Source organism: Microplitis demolitor, chromosome 1 (genome assembly GCF_026212275.2).
Source record: "Microplitis demolitor isolate Queensland-Clemson2020A chromosome 1, iyMicDemo2.1a, whole genome shotgun sequence".
NCBI lineage: Eukaryota > Metazoa > Arthropoda > Insecta > Hymenoptera > Braconidae > Microplitis > Microplitis demolitor.
This window is the reverse complement of record NC_068545.1, coordinates 18992728-19014923: the sequence shown is the minus strand read 5'-3', so window position 1 is coordinate 19014923 and position 22196 is coordinate 18992728. Positions and strand designations below refer to the sequence as shown.

General features: G+C 28.1%; 3 protein-coding genes across 5 annotated transcripts; 1 reads left to right on the top strand and 2 right to left on the bottom strand.

Moving 5' to 3' along the window:
* Positions 1-1391: 1391 nt before the first annotated feature.
* Positions 1392-4357, bottom strand: LOC103578988 (NEDD4 family-interacting protein 1). Its single transcript, XM_014445081.2, has 5 exons — positions 4171-4357; positions 3740-3871; positions 3240-3516; positions 2981-3166; positions 1392-2872 (listed from the first exon to the last, which is right to left on the bottom strand). Exons 1-5 carry the CDS (start codon positions 4171-4173, stop codon positions 2769-2771), a joined length of 702 nt encoding a protein of 233 aa, XP_014300567.1. The 5' UTR covers positions 4174-4357; the 3' UTR covers positions 1392-2768.
* A 625-nt stretch (positions 4358-4982) lies between these two features.
* Positions 4983-21949, top strand: LOC103577619 (cytokine-like nuclear factor N-PAC). Its single transcript, XM_008558356.3, has 10 exons — positions 4983-5088; positions 5170-5206; positions 5623-5711; positions 5818-5944; positions 6055-6156; positions 6245-6442; positions 8124-8297; positions 19874-19984; positions 20065-20509; positions 20581-21949. The coding sequence occupies exons 1-10, from the start codon at positions 5054-5056 to the stop codon at positions 20778-20780; spliced, it is 1518 nt and encodes a 505-aa protein (XP_008556578.1). The 5' UTR covers positions 4983-5053; the 3' UTR covers positions 20781-21949.
* On the bottom strand, positions 11279-15764 carry LOC103577606 (leucine-rich repeat and immunoglobulin-like protein domain-containing protein). Of its 3 annotated transcripts, none has more exons than XM_008558324.3 (4): positions 15515-15764; positions 12615-15410; positions 12255-12534; positions 11279-12027 (listed from the first exon to the last, which is right to left on the bottom strand). In XM_008558324.3, the coding sequence occupies exons 2-4, from the start codon at positions 14408-14410 to the stop codon at positions 11341-11343; spliced, it is 2763 nt and encodes a 920-aa protein (XP_008556546.1). In that variant the 5' UTR covers positions 14411-15410; positions 15515-15764; the 3' UTR covers positions 11279-11340. The 3 variants fall into 3 exon arrangements, with proteins under 3 accessions (XP_008556546.1, XP_008556565.1, XP_008556555.1); XM_008558343.3 differs by lacking the exon at positions 15515-15764 and having other exon boundaries at positions 12615-15030; positions 15133-15398; XM_008558333.3 differs by lacking the exon at positions 15515-15764 and having other exon boundaries at positions 12615-15025; positions 15133-15398.
* Positions 21950-22196: the final 247 nt, after the last annotated feature.

Genomic DNA, 22196 nt, shown 5'->3' with positions numbered 1-22196 from the left:
ATTTAAAATAAGTGTGAATGTAGCAGATGTGAAACAAATTTTAAATTTAAAATATAAAAAAAAAAAAAAAAAAAAATGCAGGTACGGATTTTCAAATTCTATGTGCGCATTTCAAAATTTTTAAAGTTGTCAACTGTCAGCTACATTCACACATATTTAAAATATACATATTTATGAGTGTGAATTTAGCTGACAGTTGACAATTTTTTAAATTTTGGAATAAATCAATAAAATGTAAGTAATATACAAATTAAAAATGACAAAATTCGTATTTAGATAAAAAAAATCAGTACGCGCATTTTTTTAAAATTCACTATTTCATTTTCTTTATTTAAAATTTAAAAATTGTCTCGTGTCTGCTACATTCACACTCATGTGCTGAAAGTAGCCGTCATTCAAAAAATTTAATTGTTTTCAATAATCGAAGTAAATACTGATAGGCAAAAATTTAAAAAAATGCATGTGAAGAATTTTCAAAAATTTTATTGTGTATATTTTCAAAAAATAAATTCTATTGACAGTTAACTTGGTAATTAAAAACACAAAAATTGTCAGATGTCGGCTACCTTCAGTATCATCAAGTTTTTTTGGTGGCTCTCTAGAAAATTTCAAAAAGGAAATTCTAGTGTAAATGGAAGACAAAGCAAAAGTTTGAAAATATCAAGTAAAAATATAAATATATATGTATGATTTCATTTTCTTCTTTATAATTCTTGTTTTGTTGTTTTTTTTCTTTTTTTCACTGCGTATGTTTATGTAAATTGCAAAAACTGTCAATAAATAAATTTAAAAAAAGAAATTTTATAATTTTCCGGGACTGAGATTTAAATTTTCAGAGTTCCACAATCTAGAGTTGTCATTTCCGGGTCGACTGTCATCAAGAGTGCGATCAGAAAGAGCCATCACCATCTTCTTGGTCGAAAATAATTAATGAATAAAAAAAAATGTTCGTAAAATGTCGGTAGTTTATATTAATTATTGTCTAAGTACTTGAATATTAAAAATTACAATGCATAACACGTGTATTAATGTAATTGTAATGAACCTGCAACGATACTTCGGTACTGGATGTACATAAAAAACGTAAAATTAAATAATGACAATTTAAATGATTTTTTTAAATTTATTTAAATATACAATTATCTTAATTTCTACAAGAATAATTTTCATTTATTATTTATCATTAAAAACAATAATTTAATAATAAAAATTTATTATTTAAATTTTTTATAAATTTTAAATTACTTATTTTCATGATTTAATTTATTATTAATTATATATATTTTTTTTAATGCAAGATAATGTTAAAAAAATAAAAATTATTATTAAAAATTTCTTTTTTTATACAACTGCCTTTTGATTACAAACGACTGGCAATTCAACAAGTTTTTTATTTTATTTTATGTCGTACTTTTATATTTTTAATTTATAAAAAATTCATGTAGATTTTATGGTAATTTAAAATATTAAATTGAATAATACAATATATTTATATGTAATATAATAATAATAATAATAATAATAATAATAATAATAATAATAATAATAATAATAATAATAATAATAATAATAATAAATACACAGATATATTATTATATAATCTTTCGAGTACGCAATAAAAGACCGAATGTTACATAAATTTATGATCTAACATTAAAATGTTTTACATTAAAATTATTTTTATGTATGTAAAGTGATCATCACAAATTATTTTTCATGCTCATTAGAGCAATGACTACCCTCAATATATTTATTTACCAAATTTAAAAAAGTTTTATTTCTTGTATGGCCAGTTTATTATTTCTATCAATCAATTATTTTTTTTTCTATCATCTTAAACATTTAAATTAACAATCACTCTAAGCAATTAACGATCGTTGCATTTTTTATACCAATATCATGTATATTGTACATTATTATCAAAGCGACAAAATAAAAACAAAAATATTTTTGCTACACAAAAATCTAGCGACTTTAAATTTATAATTTACCTCGCATCAAATTTTTATAAGCGTTTTTTTTAGTTTACAGTAGATTTTTATTACACGTGTTTTTACATCTCTACCATCCACAGATCACTCAAATTATAATTTTTCACTTGAGTAAACTTTATTAAATAAATACCTATACATAATTACAACTCTACCAAATAACATCACCACCTTATCACATTTTAGAAAAAAAATTTTCCATAACTACACTTGTGACGTATGGAAAATTTTTTTCTAATAGTGAGATATTGATTTTTAATTAATGTAATTTTTTTTTTTCATATAAAACCCACGAAGTTTCAATTTCAATGCCGAAATATGTATCAAATACATAAATAACTTCATATATAGAAGTATTTTTTTTTCTGTAGTAGAAATAAAAAATATAATAAAGTAAAAATGTTATTTCGTAGAGTCATTACTTGTTATTTAATTAATGTGGACTTGCAATTAGATAAAATATTAATTACATGGAGTTTTAATTGACCCGGATAAAATTTAGGTAAACCGGCTGATGATAGAGATGCAGCCTCCATATTTTTTTTTTAAATTTTTTCTAATGACATTGTTTTTTTTCATGCTGTTTTTACACAATAAAATTATATATTTATTATATATCGTGTTTAGTAGAGTCTATCTAAAATTAATATTTTTCATAGATGATTTATATATATATTATATAGTGCAAGAATACAACCAAAATTTAAATAAATGCTGAATGCTCTCTATAAATATCAATATTGAGAATAATAATAGTGTTGATTTTTAATAGTTGACTCAATAGAAAAAGAGGAGACGCTCTTGAGCACTGCCAGATAATAATTTCCATCCACGTTTGATGTTCAAGTATTGAGTGATAGCGCGAATACAAATAAGGATGCCTAGAATAAACAATCAGACAATTGCATAAACAAAATTTAATTGAGAAAGTATGAGAAGTATATAAATAAATAAGTAAATATTTATAAGTATGAATATGAAAAATTTACCAAGAGCCATTATGAGCCACCACAGCCACGAGTTAGCACGAGATGCCAGATCTGTTGAATGCTTAACTATTAAAGTCCATTTAGTTAATGACAGTCCAAATCCAGCAAGGGCACCATATCGAGCAGCAATTGTGTGACAGAAGCACATTGACAAGAGAAATCCAATCCAATTAAAGAATAATGCCACTGCAATAAATTAACCAATTAAACAAAGACTGATAATTACTTATCGATAAATTTAAATTTAAAAAAACTTTACGTAAAAACGCTGTGAAAAATGTAAAATCTGTTCCGAGCAGTCCGCTCTCTGGGTCACCTTCTGCCGCATTTGGGTCTATTGCCAAAATAGTAAATGGCTGAGCTGAAGGTATGGTGTCGATATTTATGTGTGGTGGCGGTGCTACCGGATTTTCTCCTTGCAGTGATTTTTCTCTTTGCACTTCTTCGTAACTGGGTAATTTAGTTGCAAGCTCATAAGGCGGTGGTGCTGAAAAATCCGGCTTTGGAGGTGACAGTTCTTCTGCTTCATTACGTAACTAATAACATATTATTAATTAGGCAACACAAAATTTAAATGGTCCTGCAGTAGAAAAAATAAAAATAAAAAAATGCACATGTAGAAAATTTAAAAAACTAAAGGTGCAATTTTTTAAATTATTTTTTTTTTAATTTATCGTTTGAAAAAAATTAAAAAATTATTAGACATCAGCTAAATTCGGTATTTTAATTAAAATAAATAATAATTTAAAAATATAATACCGTTGCTAATAATTCAGATGGTCTATGCAATGATATGTAACCATGTCCTGCTCCATTTGGTATTAGTCCTTGTATAGGAACTTCACTGGACGTTGACGTACTACCTTGGACACCATCACTATTTGTCGATGACTATCAACAGAAATATATATTTTTTATCAGCATGACTCACTGGTCATTAATTTTACAATTTAAATTATTAATATAATTCCCAAATTAATGAAATTTTGATTTACTGCGGCAATAAAAATTTAACTGTCATAAATAATTAAAATAGTAAAAATAAAGTAGAAAAAAAACAAGCACTTAGATAACGTTCTAAAAAAAAAATAAATAATCTATTAAGTAGGATTAAAAATAATACAATGTATAATATACATATAGGTAATTTGAAATAAATTTAATAAAATAAATAAATATTTAGTATGTACCATGTTTACTGTTTAAAAAAATGTAATATTATTTATATGAATAAACTATTGCACGAAAGTTTTATAAATGTCACGCAATAAAATAAAACTGGTCGATTTTTAATGTTCTGTAAATTTCAATACAGTAGAAAGTCTTGGCCTGTACATACAATCGATGGCTGACAGCTGGTCTCAGGCTATCTAAGTTTCATTATCCAATTCAATAAATACACGGAATAATATATATACATATATATATATATATATATATATATATATATATATATATAGTTTAAAATTTTGTATTTTCTTCTTTATCGGCTCGAATGTCATCAACAAGTAACCTTTTGCCTAATTTGGTATTACAATTAATTAAAACACTCAGTAATAATAATAATAATAATAATAATAATAATAATAATTATTATAAAAAAAAACCATAATTAATTACAATAATTAATGACTTTTCATTGAATTAAAACCACTAGAATTTAAATAATTTAAATAATAATAATAATCTGTCTGAATAAATTATTCATAAATAAATAAAAGTAACTTTTAAAAAACACGTGGCTTTAGCGCGTGGTCTAGAGACACGGAGCCGGAGCGCCACCGGAAGTTGGTTTAAAAAAATATTTAATTTAATAATTTAAAAAAATAAATTTCTGTGGTTATTATTAGTGAGTAGATAATGTGACAGAGTTTTAATTACTGATGATAATTATTTAAATTTTTTGAATATTAGAATATTTTAGCGGCAGTGAAAAAAATATTTGAATTTGAATTGACTGGCGTAGTGGTAGTGGGGGTAACGGAGCTGGTTGACGGAGTGATACACAAACGACGCTAAAGCAGGAGCAGTCAGTCGCTTAGTGAACGTCTGAGACTAACAGTGTTGTGAAAAATGTCAGAAGTATTTAAACTTGGAGATCTCGTTTGGTTTGTATTCGTTTATAAAATAAACACTTGTGGTTATAATTTAATAAATCTTGATATTTATTATTTATATTATTATTCTAGGGCTAAGATGAAGGGATTCTCACCCTGGCCAGGTCGAGTAAGTATAATAAAGTATACGAACCGTTAGCGGCTGTATTTTAAGTGTAGTGCGCGCCACGCATCATATTTTTTTTTCTTGCGTTCCGATTTCCACCATTTTGGCGGGAGCTCATTCAATTAAATAACAATATTTTTTTTAACATATACACATATATTTTTTTAAACATATAAAAGTGTTGATATGTTTGCTATACTTTTTTAGCTTAATTTATAAGTTTTTATGTGAGATATTAGACGGAATTTCCCGCGTCGCTAGTCACTCCCGCCACACCCGTTATTCGAATTTAAATTGGCGCGCAGATAGCTCATTAGTATAACCTACAAATATTTAAATTTTATATTAAATAGAATTCGTTTATTAGTTTTTGTTGTGTCAATAGGTGATTTTCATTTTTGTGATTTATTTTTACTAAGGTTTCACACCCACCAAAGGAGTTGAAAAAACCACCAACTGCTAAGAAGGGTCCAGTTCAATGTATATTTTTCTTTGGGACAAATAATTAGTAAGTTTATTTTATTTGTTATTATTATTATTATTTGCTGTAATTAGTAAATTGATATTTAATTACCGGAGTTTTGTTTTAATTATTGGACAAATAAATTTTTCAGTGCATGGATCGAAGAATCTAATATTCAACCGTATCATGATCTCAAAGATAAGTTAGTCAAGTCTAGCAAGACTGGGGCTTTCAAAGATGCGGTAGAAGCTATTGAAGAATTTATTGCCAAGGGAGAGGTAATTAATTTTTTAAATATTTAAAAAATTGTACACGGTAATTGTGGCGGAAGTTTTATTTATTTCTTTAATTATTAGTTACTTTAAAATGGTGATATTATTTAAAACAGGTCTTTGATGATGGACTAGATTCAGACTCGCTCTTCGATAGGTTAAAAGAGGATCTTGTTGTTCCTGAGAAAAAGACTCCAAAGATTTCAAAACCGCGAAAAGTGAGTAGAGAAACAGCTATTAGGATGTTTTTGTAATTCCTAAGTGTTTTATTGGTGTGTTAATGAGTTTTACAATGACTGATGACAGGAATCTGCTCCGAAAACAAAACGAGTGGACAACAGTTCAGAAAATCGTCCGGCTAAAAAAGTAAGACGTGAGTCAAGTGCTAGCAACAGTGCTAACAACCGTGTTAGTAGTGTAAGCCCAAGACTAAATCACTCACCGTCTCCACCAAGAAAGTCCGGATCTACACTTTTGAACAGGCCGGCGAATATTGCTAGACCCGTAAGTCAATGCCTCTTTCTTTTTTTTTTTAATTTATTTATCATAATTACTTAACTTGTTATTGACAAAAAATTAAAATTTATTTCATTCTTGTTTTAATATAAAAATTTTTATGATACTGATATTAGTCGACGTCTAATTTTTTAATTTTTTCAAAAACGATAAGTTATAAAAAAATTGCACCGTTTTTTAAATTTTCTACATATGCATGTTCTTAGTTTTCATTTTTTTAATTGAATTGTTAAAAAAAATTTTGAAAATTATTAATTGTTTACTAACTTCAGGGTCATTAATTTTTTACTCCATTTTCGGTACTTATTGACAAAAAAAAAATTTGAAACAAACGAGTAACTAAAATAATTAAATAATAGTATTTCCGATAAAAAAAATATCGCGGGTAAACAATCAGTAATTTAATTAATTGCGCGTGAAATTTCAATTTATTTTTTTAAAATCTTAAATTCGGAAATTAAACATGAACGTACATAAAGTACAACGGATATGTACGATGGTATCTTATACACAGCCAATGAGCAGGGATTCTCATCGCTATTGTCAGTGCGCATGGCTCGTGCTTCGCGCGTTTCTCTATCAAGTGTTTCACAACTTACTCAACAACTTTTTTTTCACCTTCTACTCTTTATACTCTACATTATTTTTCCCTATTCCTAATTTATAATATATTTTTTATTTTTTATATTTATCATTAATTATTTAGTTTACTTGTTTATTAACTTTTTAAAATTATGCCGTAACATGTTTTCCCACTTCCGTTTTATTTTTCCACAGTATAAAAGTTTTTATTATTAAATACTGTAATTGATATAAATATTTTTTTTATCATAGACTTGTTTTATTTTAACGACTTTTAGTTTGAGTATAAATTAATTTTTCTTAATGAAATATTATTATTTATTATTAAAAAAAAATCATTAAAAAATTTTCTGGCCCCGTATATTGAAAAAAAAAATTAATCTTTAAATTCATGGAATCAGAAAATGAATGTAAAATTTTTTAAAAATAATTATCATCATATATGAATTAATTTACATACCTGTGAAATTTTTGGACTGAAGTATCTTAAGTATGCTTTACTTACAGTCAAGTGCCAGACACTTGAAAATATTACCAAGTATCAACACAACAAAATACATTAGATTATTTAAAAAAAAAATTTTAAGCTCCAGAGATAATAGCGGGAAAATGTATAAAGAACTTTAAAAAAAGTTTATAACGCGAATTTTATGGCAGCAGCTGTTCAAATATAGACCTGAAGATCGGAAAGTTTTTCACGCACCGAAATTTATAAAAAATTTATGTAATTTGACTGCCGAAGGGTAGCTCCGGAAGTTGGGGGTGGCCTTTGATTTTCGGCAAACATACCAGCATCTGTATACGAAACATTTCCAAAATCATCCAGTAGATTTTTTACTTTCCAATTTTTTTTTGTTGCGCGAAAAACACTCCGATCTTCAGGTACATGTTCAAATTTACTATTTTCAAATTAAAAAAAAAAAAAAGTAATAATAATAATAATAATAATAATAATAATAATAATAATAATAAAAAAAAAAAAATCAAATTTTTCATATTTCACATTAATTGTTTTTCGTTACATCTTCGATTTCAAAATGTAATGTAAGTATGATTGGTTAGTTAAAAATAAATTAATATCTTAAAGGTAACTCCTCCTCTGGACGTTGAAACGCTGTCACAAACTTTGAAAGAGAAAAATATTCTGCCGTCTACTCTCAAGTTTGGCTTCCTCGGACTTGGTATTATGGGCAGTGGTATCGTTAAGAATCTCATCAACAGCGGGCACAGTGTCATCGTTTGGAACAGAACTCAGGAAAAGGTATGTACTAACATATACCTACATATATAAATATATATACATACATTGCAGATAATATCTATTGAGATTTACTAGTTCAAACTGTCATATCATGTGACTTAGCATTTTTTTCTCGATAATTTATGTTTCTTAATGAAAAAGTCATCGAAAAATTTTCAATTAAACCCACGGTTAAAAAACTTCAATTAGTCTGCAGCTAATAAACATTTGTCGGAAAAAAATATGTGTTACTACTAAAGACTATAGCCACCATAATCTCAAATACTTATATATATATATATATATATATATATATATATATATATATATATATATATATATATATATATATATACATATATATATTTATTGTCAGTTACAGTAAATGTAATTAATTATCATTACTGGGTTAATGAGTTGAAATTAAAAATCGCAGTATTAAAATAATAATTTCGATCAGATAAATATAAAATATAAAATTATAGCAATAAAATAAATATTAACACTTCATAATAATATACTTGATCAGAAGAACCGCGTAAGTTTGCCTCGTCACAATTAAAGAACACTTACGTAATTTTAAAACACACATTAATATAACCATCATCACATACTGACATGATAAACGATACTTGAAATTTTTATGATACTTTAGTCAATCAAAGAAGCTGCTACACACACTTTTCAATTATTTATACTATACTAATTTTTATCTCTATCTAAATAGATATTAATATTTATCAATAATATATATACATATGTATATATATTTATACAGGAGATTAAATTACATGAACACTTTTAATATTTAATCAAAATTCATCGACAAAAATAGTTATTTAATAATTTGTTTGTATTTTTTTTTTTTATTAATGATAAATATTTTAAATAATTAACACGAAATGTTTTCCATTCTAAAATAATATATATTGATGATCAAATTCAGTTCAATAACATTTTATATATATATTTATATATAATTTTAAAGTACAATTAAATATTTAAATTAAAAACTTAATTTATTGGATAAATATATATATATATATATATATATATATATATATATAAATTAATAACTAAAAACTATCAAAGAATAATTGATGAAGGCCAATAATATATTGATCAATTTCCTCCAATTCAAAAGTTTATTTACTTTTTTTACGCATATGTCTACTACATATTATTGGAAGAGATAATATCCTTTACAATCTAATTCATATTGAATTTCTTTTTATATCATTAATCACTTCTCTTTATATATCTTCTTACTTTTAAGAATTAATATACTTGATCACTTGCTAACTGCCGTTTACAATTTCGCGGTTACAAAGAAATTTTAAATAAACCAGAAATAATCAGTAAAAAAAAATCGACTAGGTTTAAAATTCAGTGCTATGGATATAATCTGGCTCGTTTGGGATTTGCATATTTCTCGCTCATACTTTTTCTTTCCATCTTTAAATGTCGACAATAGTGTGAATTTTATTCTATCATTTATTTAAATTAAAATATTAACTTTCATGTTTCTCGATACGTCTTGGCCATTTGTATGGTAAACTCTCCATGCTCAGTTCTACCAAGGCTGTGTCCGTCATAATTATTATTAATTAACAAAAAAGTATTTATTAAGTAAAAAACAAAGTTAATATTCACTAACTAAACAATCCATGTTTATTTTCCAAGTGATTGAAATTCAAATTACATAAAACTCGGCCATTTAATTAGCAACAGATTTTCAAATTTTGAATAAAATTTTTTATTGTATGGACGTCACTGATAAATTAAATTATTCTTATATATTTCTTAGATACATTCCATTGAGTGAACATATAATTTGTTTAAAGAGCATTTAAAATTTTTATCGTCTTAACGAATTTTATTTATCCAGGAAGACGATTTTTGGAAAATCATTGAGACATTTGGCACTAAATAAACAATTGTAATTTTAAACTCATACGTAATTAAAAAAAAAAATTCACACTTTTTTTTTCACAATAATAGACATGGAATAAATATAAATCTTTATTTTGTTAATTCTCTTTAGTGATATAATGGACTGAACTGACAAAAAATTATTAAAATTCAATTAAATTTTCTTACTTTCATAATTACTGTTAACATAATTCTATTGCGATTAACCGTTACATGGAGAATTAAAAAAAAAATTAATTAAAACGTCTTTTCTTTTACGACTTACGATCTACTAGAGTAACAGATGAGCAGATGAAAATAAGGTGTCTTACTGTATAGTACGCGAACACAAATGACGTCCGCCTGAATTCACTTATTGGCTCGGATCGTGATGAGACAAAAAAAATAAAAATAAATTTATTTTTAGTATTTATAAATTTTAAAAAAGAGCCCGCTTTAAAAAAAAAATAATAATAACACTAACTTATTATTATTATTTATATTTTTGTTATTTTCAATTGACACCTAGGCATTTTCAAATGATATATATTACCTTAAATTCTATTAATATTTTATTGGATTGTTTATAATAAAGATAGAAGCCGGTAACGCAGGTCACTTAGAACAGTAATCAGTGATCGTTGTTATTATTATTGTTATTGTTGTTGTTATTTAAAACACAGCACAATTTCATTTCTTCTACAAATATTTTAATATTTTTTCCCGATACCTGCAGACTCTTGTTGATTTTATTGTTGTTTTTTATCTTCACATCTCTTTTAAAAACACATGATTATTTTTTTAAAATTGTTATCACTCGTGATTACGTGTCAGGTACGGTGTCATGTGCAAGCACCAGCGTGTTAATAAACAAAAAGCTCAAGTTTTTTGAGTAATGCTTTTTTTTATTTATTTATTTATTGTTGTAATAAATAATAATGTAAAAGCCACCGATAACTTTCACCTTGACCGATACGAAGCATTAGTGAAAGGCACATGATTTCGAGAGCACGAACGATTTTAAATTAATCCAAAAAAAACATGACTTGCACCGGCATCACAAAAATAAAAAAATTAAAAAAAAGTAGTAATTAAATTTTAAAATAATTTATTTATTCAATTAACTTTTAAAAAATTATCACAATTAGGCCAGTTAGAGCCTAGTCTCGTGAGGTAATTCAGGCATACTAGTGCTGGGAGCAAGAAGACCAAGACTCTCTGGTGTTTGTGGATGTTGTTTACGACCCAATAGTTCAACACTCGTGCCCCTATTTATCGGCTTACTAACTTGAGTTTCTTTTTTATCTTTATTATTTTGAATATTTACCGCCTCATTGTTGTCGTCCTCTTGTATTGAATGCAGAACTGCGCTTTCAGCCCGGAAGCAGGACAGTAACGGTGGTAGCGGAGGTGGACCATCTTCAATGTAATTAATGTGAATAGTGTCGATGAAATTTTGCGTCTGAGGACTCGCTGATGAGAATTCCGTGGGTGTGTAGTATTCGCTGTTGATGTCGTCCATACTCGCGCTGTTGTAAGCCGCCAGTTCGTTTATCTTAACTTTGAAATATGTCTCGATATCCGGCATTGAGGAACTCAACTCCCGTCCATCAAACCCTGCAGCGTCGCTCTTGCCGCACGATCCACTTCGGCAATTGTCAAAGTACAAGTTTGGCAAATTTTCTAATACTTTATTTAGTGTCTGCTGTTGGTATTTGTAACCCTCGCGTAATCGTAAAACTTGATGTGCACTAAATTTACGTATCTTGTTTCGTTGGAAGACGTAGTTCTCTCGTACCCAGTTTAATTGTCCTGTTGAGTAGTCGCGTACGCGTTTCACCTGTCAACACATATATTTTTTTTTTTCTCTTAAACTCGCTCATTTATATTTTACTTTTTTTTTTTCTGAGCAAAAAGTCAACTCGGACATTATCTATTTTTCTTGAAATTTCATTTAATTTATTATTTTGTTTTTGCTTCTATTAAGTATTTGGCAAATATCCCAATGCGCAATTTCTACTTATATATATGTATATCTTATATCTGTATATATATATATATTTTTACCTGTTCATAGTATTGATCCCTGAGCGTTGTAAGATGATTAGTTCCATAATCCCTAATATCCCTGATGTGCCTCATTTGTCCTTCGTAGCTGTCTCTTATCCACTCAACTTGCTGAGCACAATTGTCTTTGATTCTGTGCACCTGCTGAGTGTAATTTTCTCGCAGACGTTCAAGTTGCTGGCTCTTGTACTGCTCAATGTTGTCCAGCATTTGATATATTTGTTTAGCACGTGGTGTAGTTCCACGTCTGCAGCAAGTGCACCATCTGCAGCAGCCACACCTGAAACAATAATTTTATTCAATTTAAAAAACTGTCGACAGACAACGAATGTATTAAATTTAATTCAAAAGCAAACTTACCGATTCAGAAGATATTTTATAAACTGGATGAAGAGAGTAAGCAACAGAAACAAGACTGCGCTAGCAGCTCCAATTGCAATACTAAACATTTTAATATTGAGATAAACAACGGGATCCATTTTTAAATGGACCCAGGTTGTGGCATTGTCTATTGGATTGGCAGCAAAACACTTGTAGAGACCGACGTCCTGTCTCAGCAAGTTTGTTATCAGCAGCGAGCCATTTTCAACCAAACGAACTCTACCATTATTGCTAAGACTTATTAAATTGTCTCGTGTATGATCTTTTGGATGATTATGAAATGAGTCTGGAAAAGTCTGATCGGGATTCCAGTGGAAGATTTCAAGTGTTGGAGTTACCCAAGTTAATGACGGAGCTGGATTCCCATTAAATTCGCACTCAAGCAATACTGACTTATTTATTTGGTGCAAATTATCCTCCGAGGTTTTATGAATAAGAACTGGAGGTGTGCATTGTAAGTACTCTACTGCTTCGATTGGATCCACTGTATCATTGTAACCACATTTAAGCCCGTGGGCAAATGCCATTGGATGAATATTACTGTGTGCCCACTTGACAAACCAAAACATCCGGCAGTCACACGCCCAAGGGTTGCCTTGGAGATGAAGATTTGAAAGATGTGCGAGATGCGCGAGACTTGCTGGTAAGAAGTAAAGAAAGTTATTGCGTAGGTCAACATTACGTAAATGCGACAAGTGATCCAATGCCTTGGAATTTATTTCACGTAACGGACTGCTGGTAATTGTCAAATTTTCAAGATTGTATAGACCTACAAAATCGTCAGCTTTCAGTACTTCAATTTTTGTTTTGTCCATAATTAGTGATTTTAAATTTGGTACACGTTGCCAAAGACCTTGAGGTAACTGGGATATCAAAGTCTCGCTAATATCCAATTGAATTAAATTTACAAGTCCTTGGAAGGTGTAATCAGTAAAGTTTAATATTGGATTTATTGAAATATTTAAATACTCAAGAGCCGTTAGTTCAGTAAACAGACCACGTGGTAGTTGGTTTATACTTATGTTTGATATTTCAAGATGCCGCAGTTTACTGAGACCTGAGAACACTCGGCTGGGTAAATTTATCAGACGATTGTTTGATAGTTTGAGAAACGTCAGTTCCCGGTTCGGTTGAAACGTGAATTCTTGGAGTAGAACAAGATGATTGTTTGATAGATCAAGATGATGGAGATAACTAGATGAAGCGAATGCTTTAAATGGTGGTACTTCAAGACGATTATGAGATACCAACAGTGTCTCGAGTGAATAAAGATTTTTAAAAGTAGGTAAACTTTTTATTAAATTTCTTGATAAATTGAGGTACCTTAAATTTTCAAGTGGAGCTAAAATATCAGGATCCAATGCCGTAAGACGGTTGTCACCTAAATCGAGGTACTGTAGGCGCTGAGTTGCGACAAATACTCCATTTTCTAGATGCTCTAATCCACTTGAAGTCCACGTGAGTTTTCGTAACTGTGTCAAAGACTCCAGTGTGGGAATCTTGAGTATCCCAGTGCTGGTCCTCACATCTTCCAGCTTTACTTCTACAGCCTCCTTGGGCAGTTTTAGATCTCTCAGAAGCTGGCCTTTGCATTGAAGACTCCAATTCTCGCATTGGCAGCCAGCAGCACACTCCAAGTTCGCTATCGGATGGACAGTTTTTTCTACGAAAGGCTTTAGATTTAAATCTTGGTAGAAATTTGATGATACTATCTTCACCGTCACCAGCAAGTATGCCAGCAGACATTGGGAAATATTCCCAGCTGAAAGTCTCATTCCTTATATTATTAAGACAATGTAGATTTTTTGAGCACGTCCCACTACCACCTCCCATTTCCTTCTTACTCCAGCTCGTTATGGTACAATCCGGTTATTTTTCATAACCAACAAATAATAATTACAATAATAATCAATTTATTAATTTATTCATTTGTGTATTTACTAAATACAGACTTAAATTTTTTTGTTGCCGATGTTCTCAGTCTTCTTTCTTTCTCCCTCTTTCAATATTCGCGTTATTACAATCTGTCAGTTATATTTTTACAATTATGAGCCAATTAAATTGTGCTCCAACGCACTAATATAAATAATAATTATAAATAACATCAACAACAATAATAATAATTGCAATAATAATAGTAATAGGAAATTAACAACAATTATTAACCGTTGGCTAGATATCTAAACTCTTTTATAGAGAATGTGCCAATACCATTGTACACCCACGCAACTCTCATATTTCTTATTTATATTTATAAACTTTTATATCGGTTATAATTTTTTACCATAGACAAACATTTTGTCTCTTCATTGTTGCCGTGTATTTTCCAATAAACTTTTTGCTTATCCAATTTATCGATTAATAAAATTAGCTATTTTATTAAATAAAACCTGTTCTAATAATACGTATAAATATTAATCAATACAGATATTTAAATTAAATATGATATTTATTTATTATTATTATATTTATATTATTTATCACTTATATTCCTGACCTTACATGTCGCAAAAACCCGCGGTAGATTTTGGTACGCAATCAACCGTCGACGTCCGTACAATTTCCAACCCACAACGTTCCCGTGGCTAAAATTGACTGGCAGACACTCTCTCTAAACTCCTCGTGGGTGCTCGCGGGTTCTGAAACTCGATATCTGGCAACGTTGGATTTTTCAACCGTTCTAGTCGCCGTTTGCTGGGTTATATTCGCTTCTGCTGCTTCTTGTCTCTTGAACTTGGCAACGTTGCGCAGACGCTGTATATACTTTTAATCCAGCTACACACGACAAATACTTACAATGAAAAATATATATTAACTTTGCTGTACTCTGTCCAGATACTAGTTTTCCATTTTTCATATATTTATATATTAATACATACTGTGTAAAATATGTAGTATGGGTTTAAAATTTACAACCGACTCGGACTAAGACTTTGAATCTCACTAGAAATTTTTCAGCTCCATATATTTTTTTTCTTCATCCTGTTATTTTTTAATGTCGCTCTTTACTTATAATCTCACTTGTTATGTAGAGTAGATATGAATAAATACTTGTTCCAGTATGGGTTTAATTAAAAAATGTTTCAAGCGCTTCCCTTGATAAAAAGTTTTTTTTTTTTTAATCGAATAAAATAAAATATAATAATTTATTTCGTGTCCAAGTTAAATCAATACAACATACCTAGAAAAAAATTTAAGTGATAACAATAATTACTATAATTATTATCTATTTATGAGAGCTCTGTTAAAAATGATAACGACTTGCTACGATATAATATTTATATCACGTATAATTTCGAAATAAATATATATTGTACAATAAAAATATTAACATATTTTATTGACGTTATCGTACACAGCGTATTTATTTTTAGTTGTTTGTCTACGAAAAAAAAACTTCAGTAAAAAATTATTGATTGTTTTATTCTACAGAAATATTTAAAAAAAAATCTAATATTAAAAACAACCGGTTGTTTTTTTAGCATATTAATATAATCAGAAAAAATTTATTGCTGGGGATAAATATCTTAACATTTTTTTTTTTTAATTTTTTCATATATATGTTAAAGTAGTAGTTATAAATGGGCGACTTGTGAGGTCACGGTTAACATACTAAAGGACAAAAAGGAAAATCTATTGTCACTATGTTGAATGTGTTTCTTTATGACTCAATAGTCGGCATGAAAAAATATTATTATTATTTTTTTTTTTTTTTTATGTTCATTTTAGACAAAAGTGAAAGTTTAAGCGTCACTTTTGCTCTTTACTTATGAGTCTAAAAGATAATTATAGACTGCCTGAAATAATGATGATAATAGTAATAGTCATTGATGTACATTTTGTGTAAAGACAAAAAGCTAAATGTTCAATTTATTTTGAGCGTTTGTTTATGTAATATATAGATCGTACTTCGGTCTTAACCAATTTCGGACGCTCTACTTACTCTCACGCAAACTTAAATTTTCTCTGCAAGCAAAAGTGAAACAGTATAAATTTTTAGCAAAAAAAAAATATTCTTGATGCAAGAATTTATTTTATTAATAAATTTTTGTCTGAAAAATTTCATATTTTTCATCAAAAGAATTTAAAAATGGCCGTATTGTAATTTAAATTAATTGTTTCTTCATAAGTGAAAATAAATAACAACTTTCTCTTAAAAAACAATTTTTCCTCATCGATTATCTAACTGATTAAAAGTAATTATTTGGCCAAAAGAAGAAGTACTATTTCACGTCATTTTTCTGCGCAGTAAGAATCCTAAAAAAAAATAAATAATGAATCAGTAGGGTTAGATTTTACATTTAATTTCATGAGTGTGAATGTAGCAGACATCAGACAAATTTAAAATTATGAATAAATAGAGTAAATAATTAATAAAATAAAATTTTCAAAAGTTCGCACTTAAAAAATTTTACTTTATTAACTATTTACTCTATTTATTTGTAATTTTAAATTTGTCTAATGTCTGCTTTCACACTCATTTAATTTCTCATATGATACAAGCAAAGTAGAAAATAATTTGATTTTTGCATTTAATATTTTTGAATTACTTTTCTTTTAATTTATTAGTCAATTATTATTACAGCAATTTTTATAGCTTATGAAAAAATATATGACCAACTTTTTCGTAAGAATTTCATCATTCGAGTGACGTAATTATTCAAAACGTAATTAGAAAAGTAAAATTCTAATTTGATTATACTGCCCACCTTTTAGTATTTTTTAATACATGTTACATTTCATTCCCTTCAAGAATTCCCTTTAAGAAAAGCGATACCTAAATTTATTTTCTATTACGTGTTACATATATTGTGGGTCTTGTATTCTTTTATATGTTTTAGGGTAAAAATTAAAAAAAACCCATGACTTATGACTCGACAGTACTGAGCGAAATTTCGAATTTTACTTTTCTGAATACATTTTTAATACTACAAATTACGTCACTCGAATAATGAAGAGAAAAGTGAAATTCAAAAATTCAATTGGTACGTCCCAGCTTCAAAAAGAAAATTATACTAAAGTTAGCCGACACCTGATAATTTTTATATTTTTTAAAAAACGATAAATTACTGAAAAAAAAATTTAACCCAGAGTTTTTTCAATTTTCTACATGTGCATATTTTTAGTTTTTTTTTCTTTTGTAATTCATTTGGTGAAAAAAAATCAAAAAATTGTTGGTTGGTAACTTTCGGATCATAAAAGAAACCCATATGATAATTCGAAAAGAAGTAGTCTATAGTACATAAAGTTTAAGCAGCAGACAACGACGACAAGAGCATAACAGGGAGGACAGTAGTTTGAATCAGCTGGGTTGCCTGCAATGTTGCCATCTGGGTACCAACCCAGCCAGGTTCGATCAATATTACCCGAGGTGGCAACATCGCACTGAAATAAATAAAGGCTGTATATATATATATACGGCTAGGATAGGAGCTGCCTGGTACCATAATATATATCCAACAAAACCAAAAGCATTTTCTTCGCTTTGCTGTATAGTTGTTCTCAACACCCATTTGTACTCATTATATATATTTTTAGTCTTTCATCCTCATATTACTTTTTCATGCTTAATATCGCACATACTCGTACATAATACATTTTCTTCAATTAACTTGTTAGCAGGTGCTATAAGCTTGCAGTACCTGCACTTAAATATATAAATAATTGTAGATCATGTTTAGTTAAAAACTTTTTTCGACACATATGTGATATATTATAACACAAAACTTTTGTTACGCTTTCATTATTTTATTTACGATTGCTAACAATTACACTGCACTACTTTAAGTCTAGTCATAAATAAATTGTCAAGAGAAATTTAATGTTAAAATCATTTTTCATTACAATTTTATGCCGTCATGTTAGAAAAATTCCATTTTAAATTACTGTTGATATTAATTAATACTATGAATGCTATTTAATTCATTGTAGGCGTTGACGTAAATGTTTACTACTATATTTAACGGATTACATAAAACAACGTCCAGGTCACGTAATTTTTTTATCACGCGTTTTTTTTAAATATGAATTTTAATGTTACTTCCGTTTGAACGCGATAATAATATTTTCGTGGGTCAATACTCTGAAATGACCGTTTTGTACCGTTACATTAATAAATATACATATATATATATTTATATATAACATACATTTAATTGACATTTTTTATTTATATTTTTTCTCAGATAATATTGAGTTTTTTTAAAAATATTGAAAATTCCATTGGAATTAAACTAAACACAAGGTCACTTACTTATAATCTAGTGTCAATTCTCATGATTACATATTGTCATATTTGTTTTTGATAAAAGTATGAAATATATGTTCATATTTATAGTACGTCTATTTTTCTTTTTTTTCTTTTTAGAACGAGTAGTAAAAATATTAACAAGTAATCTAATACTGCAAACAAAAATTATATAAAGACGTTATATTATTATATATATAAATATATAAAAATATTATTGTTACAATGCGTAAATTTTATTAAGTGTACGTTCAACAGCCAGCATTTCTGTAAACGTATTTTAAGACCTTAATTGTCGTGGTAACGCGGACTTTGTTGAAAGATATGCCTTGGCAACAACAAATGACGCCTACTGTTGAACACTTGGAAGGCAGACGACCATTACATGACGATTCAGATGTAATGAGGATTCAGCACTTTTGTTAGATTACAAAAATTGTTATTCATAAATGATGCCATTATTTGTTTTTGAATTTTTTTGAAGTGAAGCCGTGAGCATATTTCTGTAATTAAAAATAATTATATTTTAATGGGTTTAAAACTAGATATTAGGATTTAAAATAATGGCCTTTATTTAAATGCTGTTTTATTTCGTAATGGCGAGAAAAAATCTGGGTATCAAGTATCGAGGAAATCCTTGGTACGATAAATGATAACATTGGCATGATATAATGCGCTTGTAAAAAAATAAAAAAAAAAATATTTGTAATGGCGACATTGGATGATATGGCGAAAGCGAAGTGTATCCATCCGGTGTTGTACCGCGTGGAATACGTGACTTATTTTTAACGACAAATGGCGTCTTGGGTTAAACATCTGGAGGCAACGCCATCTGTCATCATCTGAAATAATTAAACATCTTATAGATTTTAGATGCAGGTGTCGCTAAAGACTAATAGCATATGGGAATCCTTTTTTAATTTGAATTAAAAAATTTATTTTCCAAAAAATGTATTCTGGTTACTAATTTTTTGACCATTTTATTTTTCAGTGTAATGACTTTGTGAAAGCTGGTGCTGATCATGGACTTACTCCTTCGGACGTAGTGCAGGCTGCGGATATAACATTCTCATGTGTGGCTGACCCACAGGCTGCGAAAGATGTAAGTTTTATTTATTGTTTATCACAGAAAACTCATTTATTTTAAATTAAATATTTATTTAAATAATTTATTTATTGTAGATGGTGTTCGGTAACTGCGGTGTCCTGATGGAAATAACTCCAGACAAAGGATATGTAGAGATGACCGGAATTGATGCCGAGACATCTCAAGATATTGCGGAGGCAATAAATGCGAAAGGTGGACGTTATCTGGAGGCGCAGGTACAGGGTAGCAAAACTCACGCGCACGAGGGTACTCTGGTGATTCTCGCCGCAGGAGACAGATCGCTGTTTGACGAGTGTCAGTCCTGTTTCGAGGCAATGGGAAAAAATACCTTTTACTTCGGGGAAGTTGGTAATGCTTCGAAGATGAATTTAGTTTTACAATTGATGGCTGGTGTTACTCTTGCTGGTCTTGCTGAGAGCATGGCGTTAGCAGATCGTGCTGGTCTGCAACAGAAACACGTGTTGGAAGTTCTTGAGCTTACGTCGCTGGCGTGTCCAGCTATTTTGGACAGAGGAAAAAGTACTTTTTATTTTTTCTTATAATTTTAATTCAAATTACTGATGATTAATGTTTGCTTGTATTACTTTCAGCTATAATTGAAGGCGGTTTCAACACACAATTACCCTTGAAACACATGCAGAAAGATTTAAGATTATCGTTGGGTATGAGCGATCAACTGGAGCAGCCATTGCCACTTGCTGCTGCTGCCAATGAAGTTTACAAACACGCGAAACGTCTCGGTTATGGTGAACACGACGCATCTGCAGTTTACATCAGAGCTAGATTCTAACCCAGCCGGGGATATTTTTTTGCTACACACCGTATATTTATTGCAATACATTGTTATTTGACGAGGATGATTTATTAAACAAGTCCTGCTTTTCTGATAACTATTTTCTGTTTTGATTAGTTTGACAATTATGAATAATAGTAAAAATAAAATAAAAACTTTAAGAATGAAGTGAAGAAAAATTATTAAATTTAATTAGCATTCAATTTGATTAAATAATTATATATCTACAATACATTTATGGCACAAAAAGATTACGAAACGCGTATGTGTCTATTGACAACAATGTTTTATATATTAATTATTACTTTATTTTATTGTACTTTTTTTTTATGTTACTATTAGTATTTTTATTCGTTGAAAATTAAAATACGCAGATTGATAACTGAACTCAAGGGCATGATTTAAAAAAAAATAAGTAAATTCAACTAAATTTTCGTCAGTAAGGAGAGATCTAAGTACTCGATCACTCCATGTATTTGTATATATATATTTACCAAATTCTACAAAATATAAATGTATAAATACATGAATTATCTGGTACTGGATCTCTTATTTTAAATAAAACAAAAATTTTGATTAAATGTTATTAGTAATTTATATAATAATTAAATTTATAATTTAATTGTGTTAACTTAAAAAAAATTTATTTTTAAATCTAATTAATGATAGTATTATCATTAAAATTATTATTGTACAAGTGGTATAAAATTATTATTGTAATAATAATTTAAAAAAATATAATTTTGAGTTTTTATTTTAAACGCGTTTTGAAATGTGCCTTAGAATGCCACTAAATAAAATAAAACAATTGCATTCAGACATTTTCCCGCGTGAGATTTAAATATCTCACAGACACTAATAACTTGGTATCATTTTCTTTCATTTTTATATTATTCATTTATTTGTAATATTTTTTTTCTCATTTATAAATATTTTATTTTTAATTACGTCCGAGTTATTAGACACAAATTTACAAAAACAATATTAAATATTAGATATTAATACGATAAAAAATTTAAAAATTGAAGAGAACGCATAATAAATATTAAATTTGTGTTAAAAAAAAAATTGTATGAAATTTGGGTAAATTATCGTGGGAATGATAACACTGAGAGTGTAGTAAAAAATCTTTTTTTTAAATTAATTATTAACATTTCTATTGATTTGATATTCGTATAAAATATTTAATTAATTTTAAAAAAATAGTATATTGTACATTTGAAATAATAATTTGAATGTTATATTATTATTATTAAATTAGTGTTCGTAAAATCAAATTGGACACGATATTTTTACTTGATTTTATTTCTAACAATTTATTATTGTTGGAGAGACAGATTATTATTATTATAAGAAATATAATTAACATTTAATAATAATTATAATAATAAATAATTAATAATAATAATTATC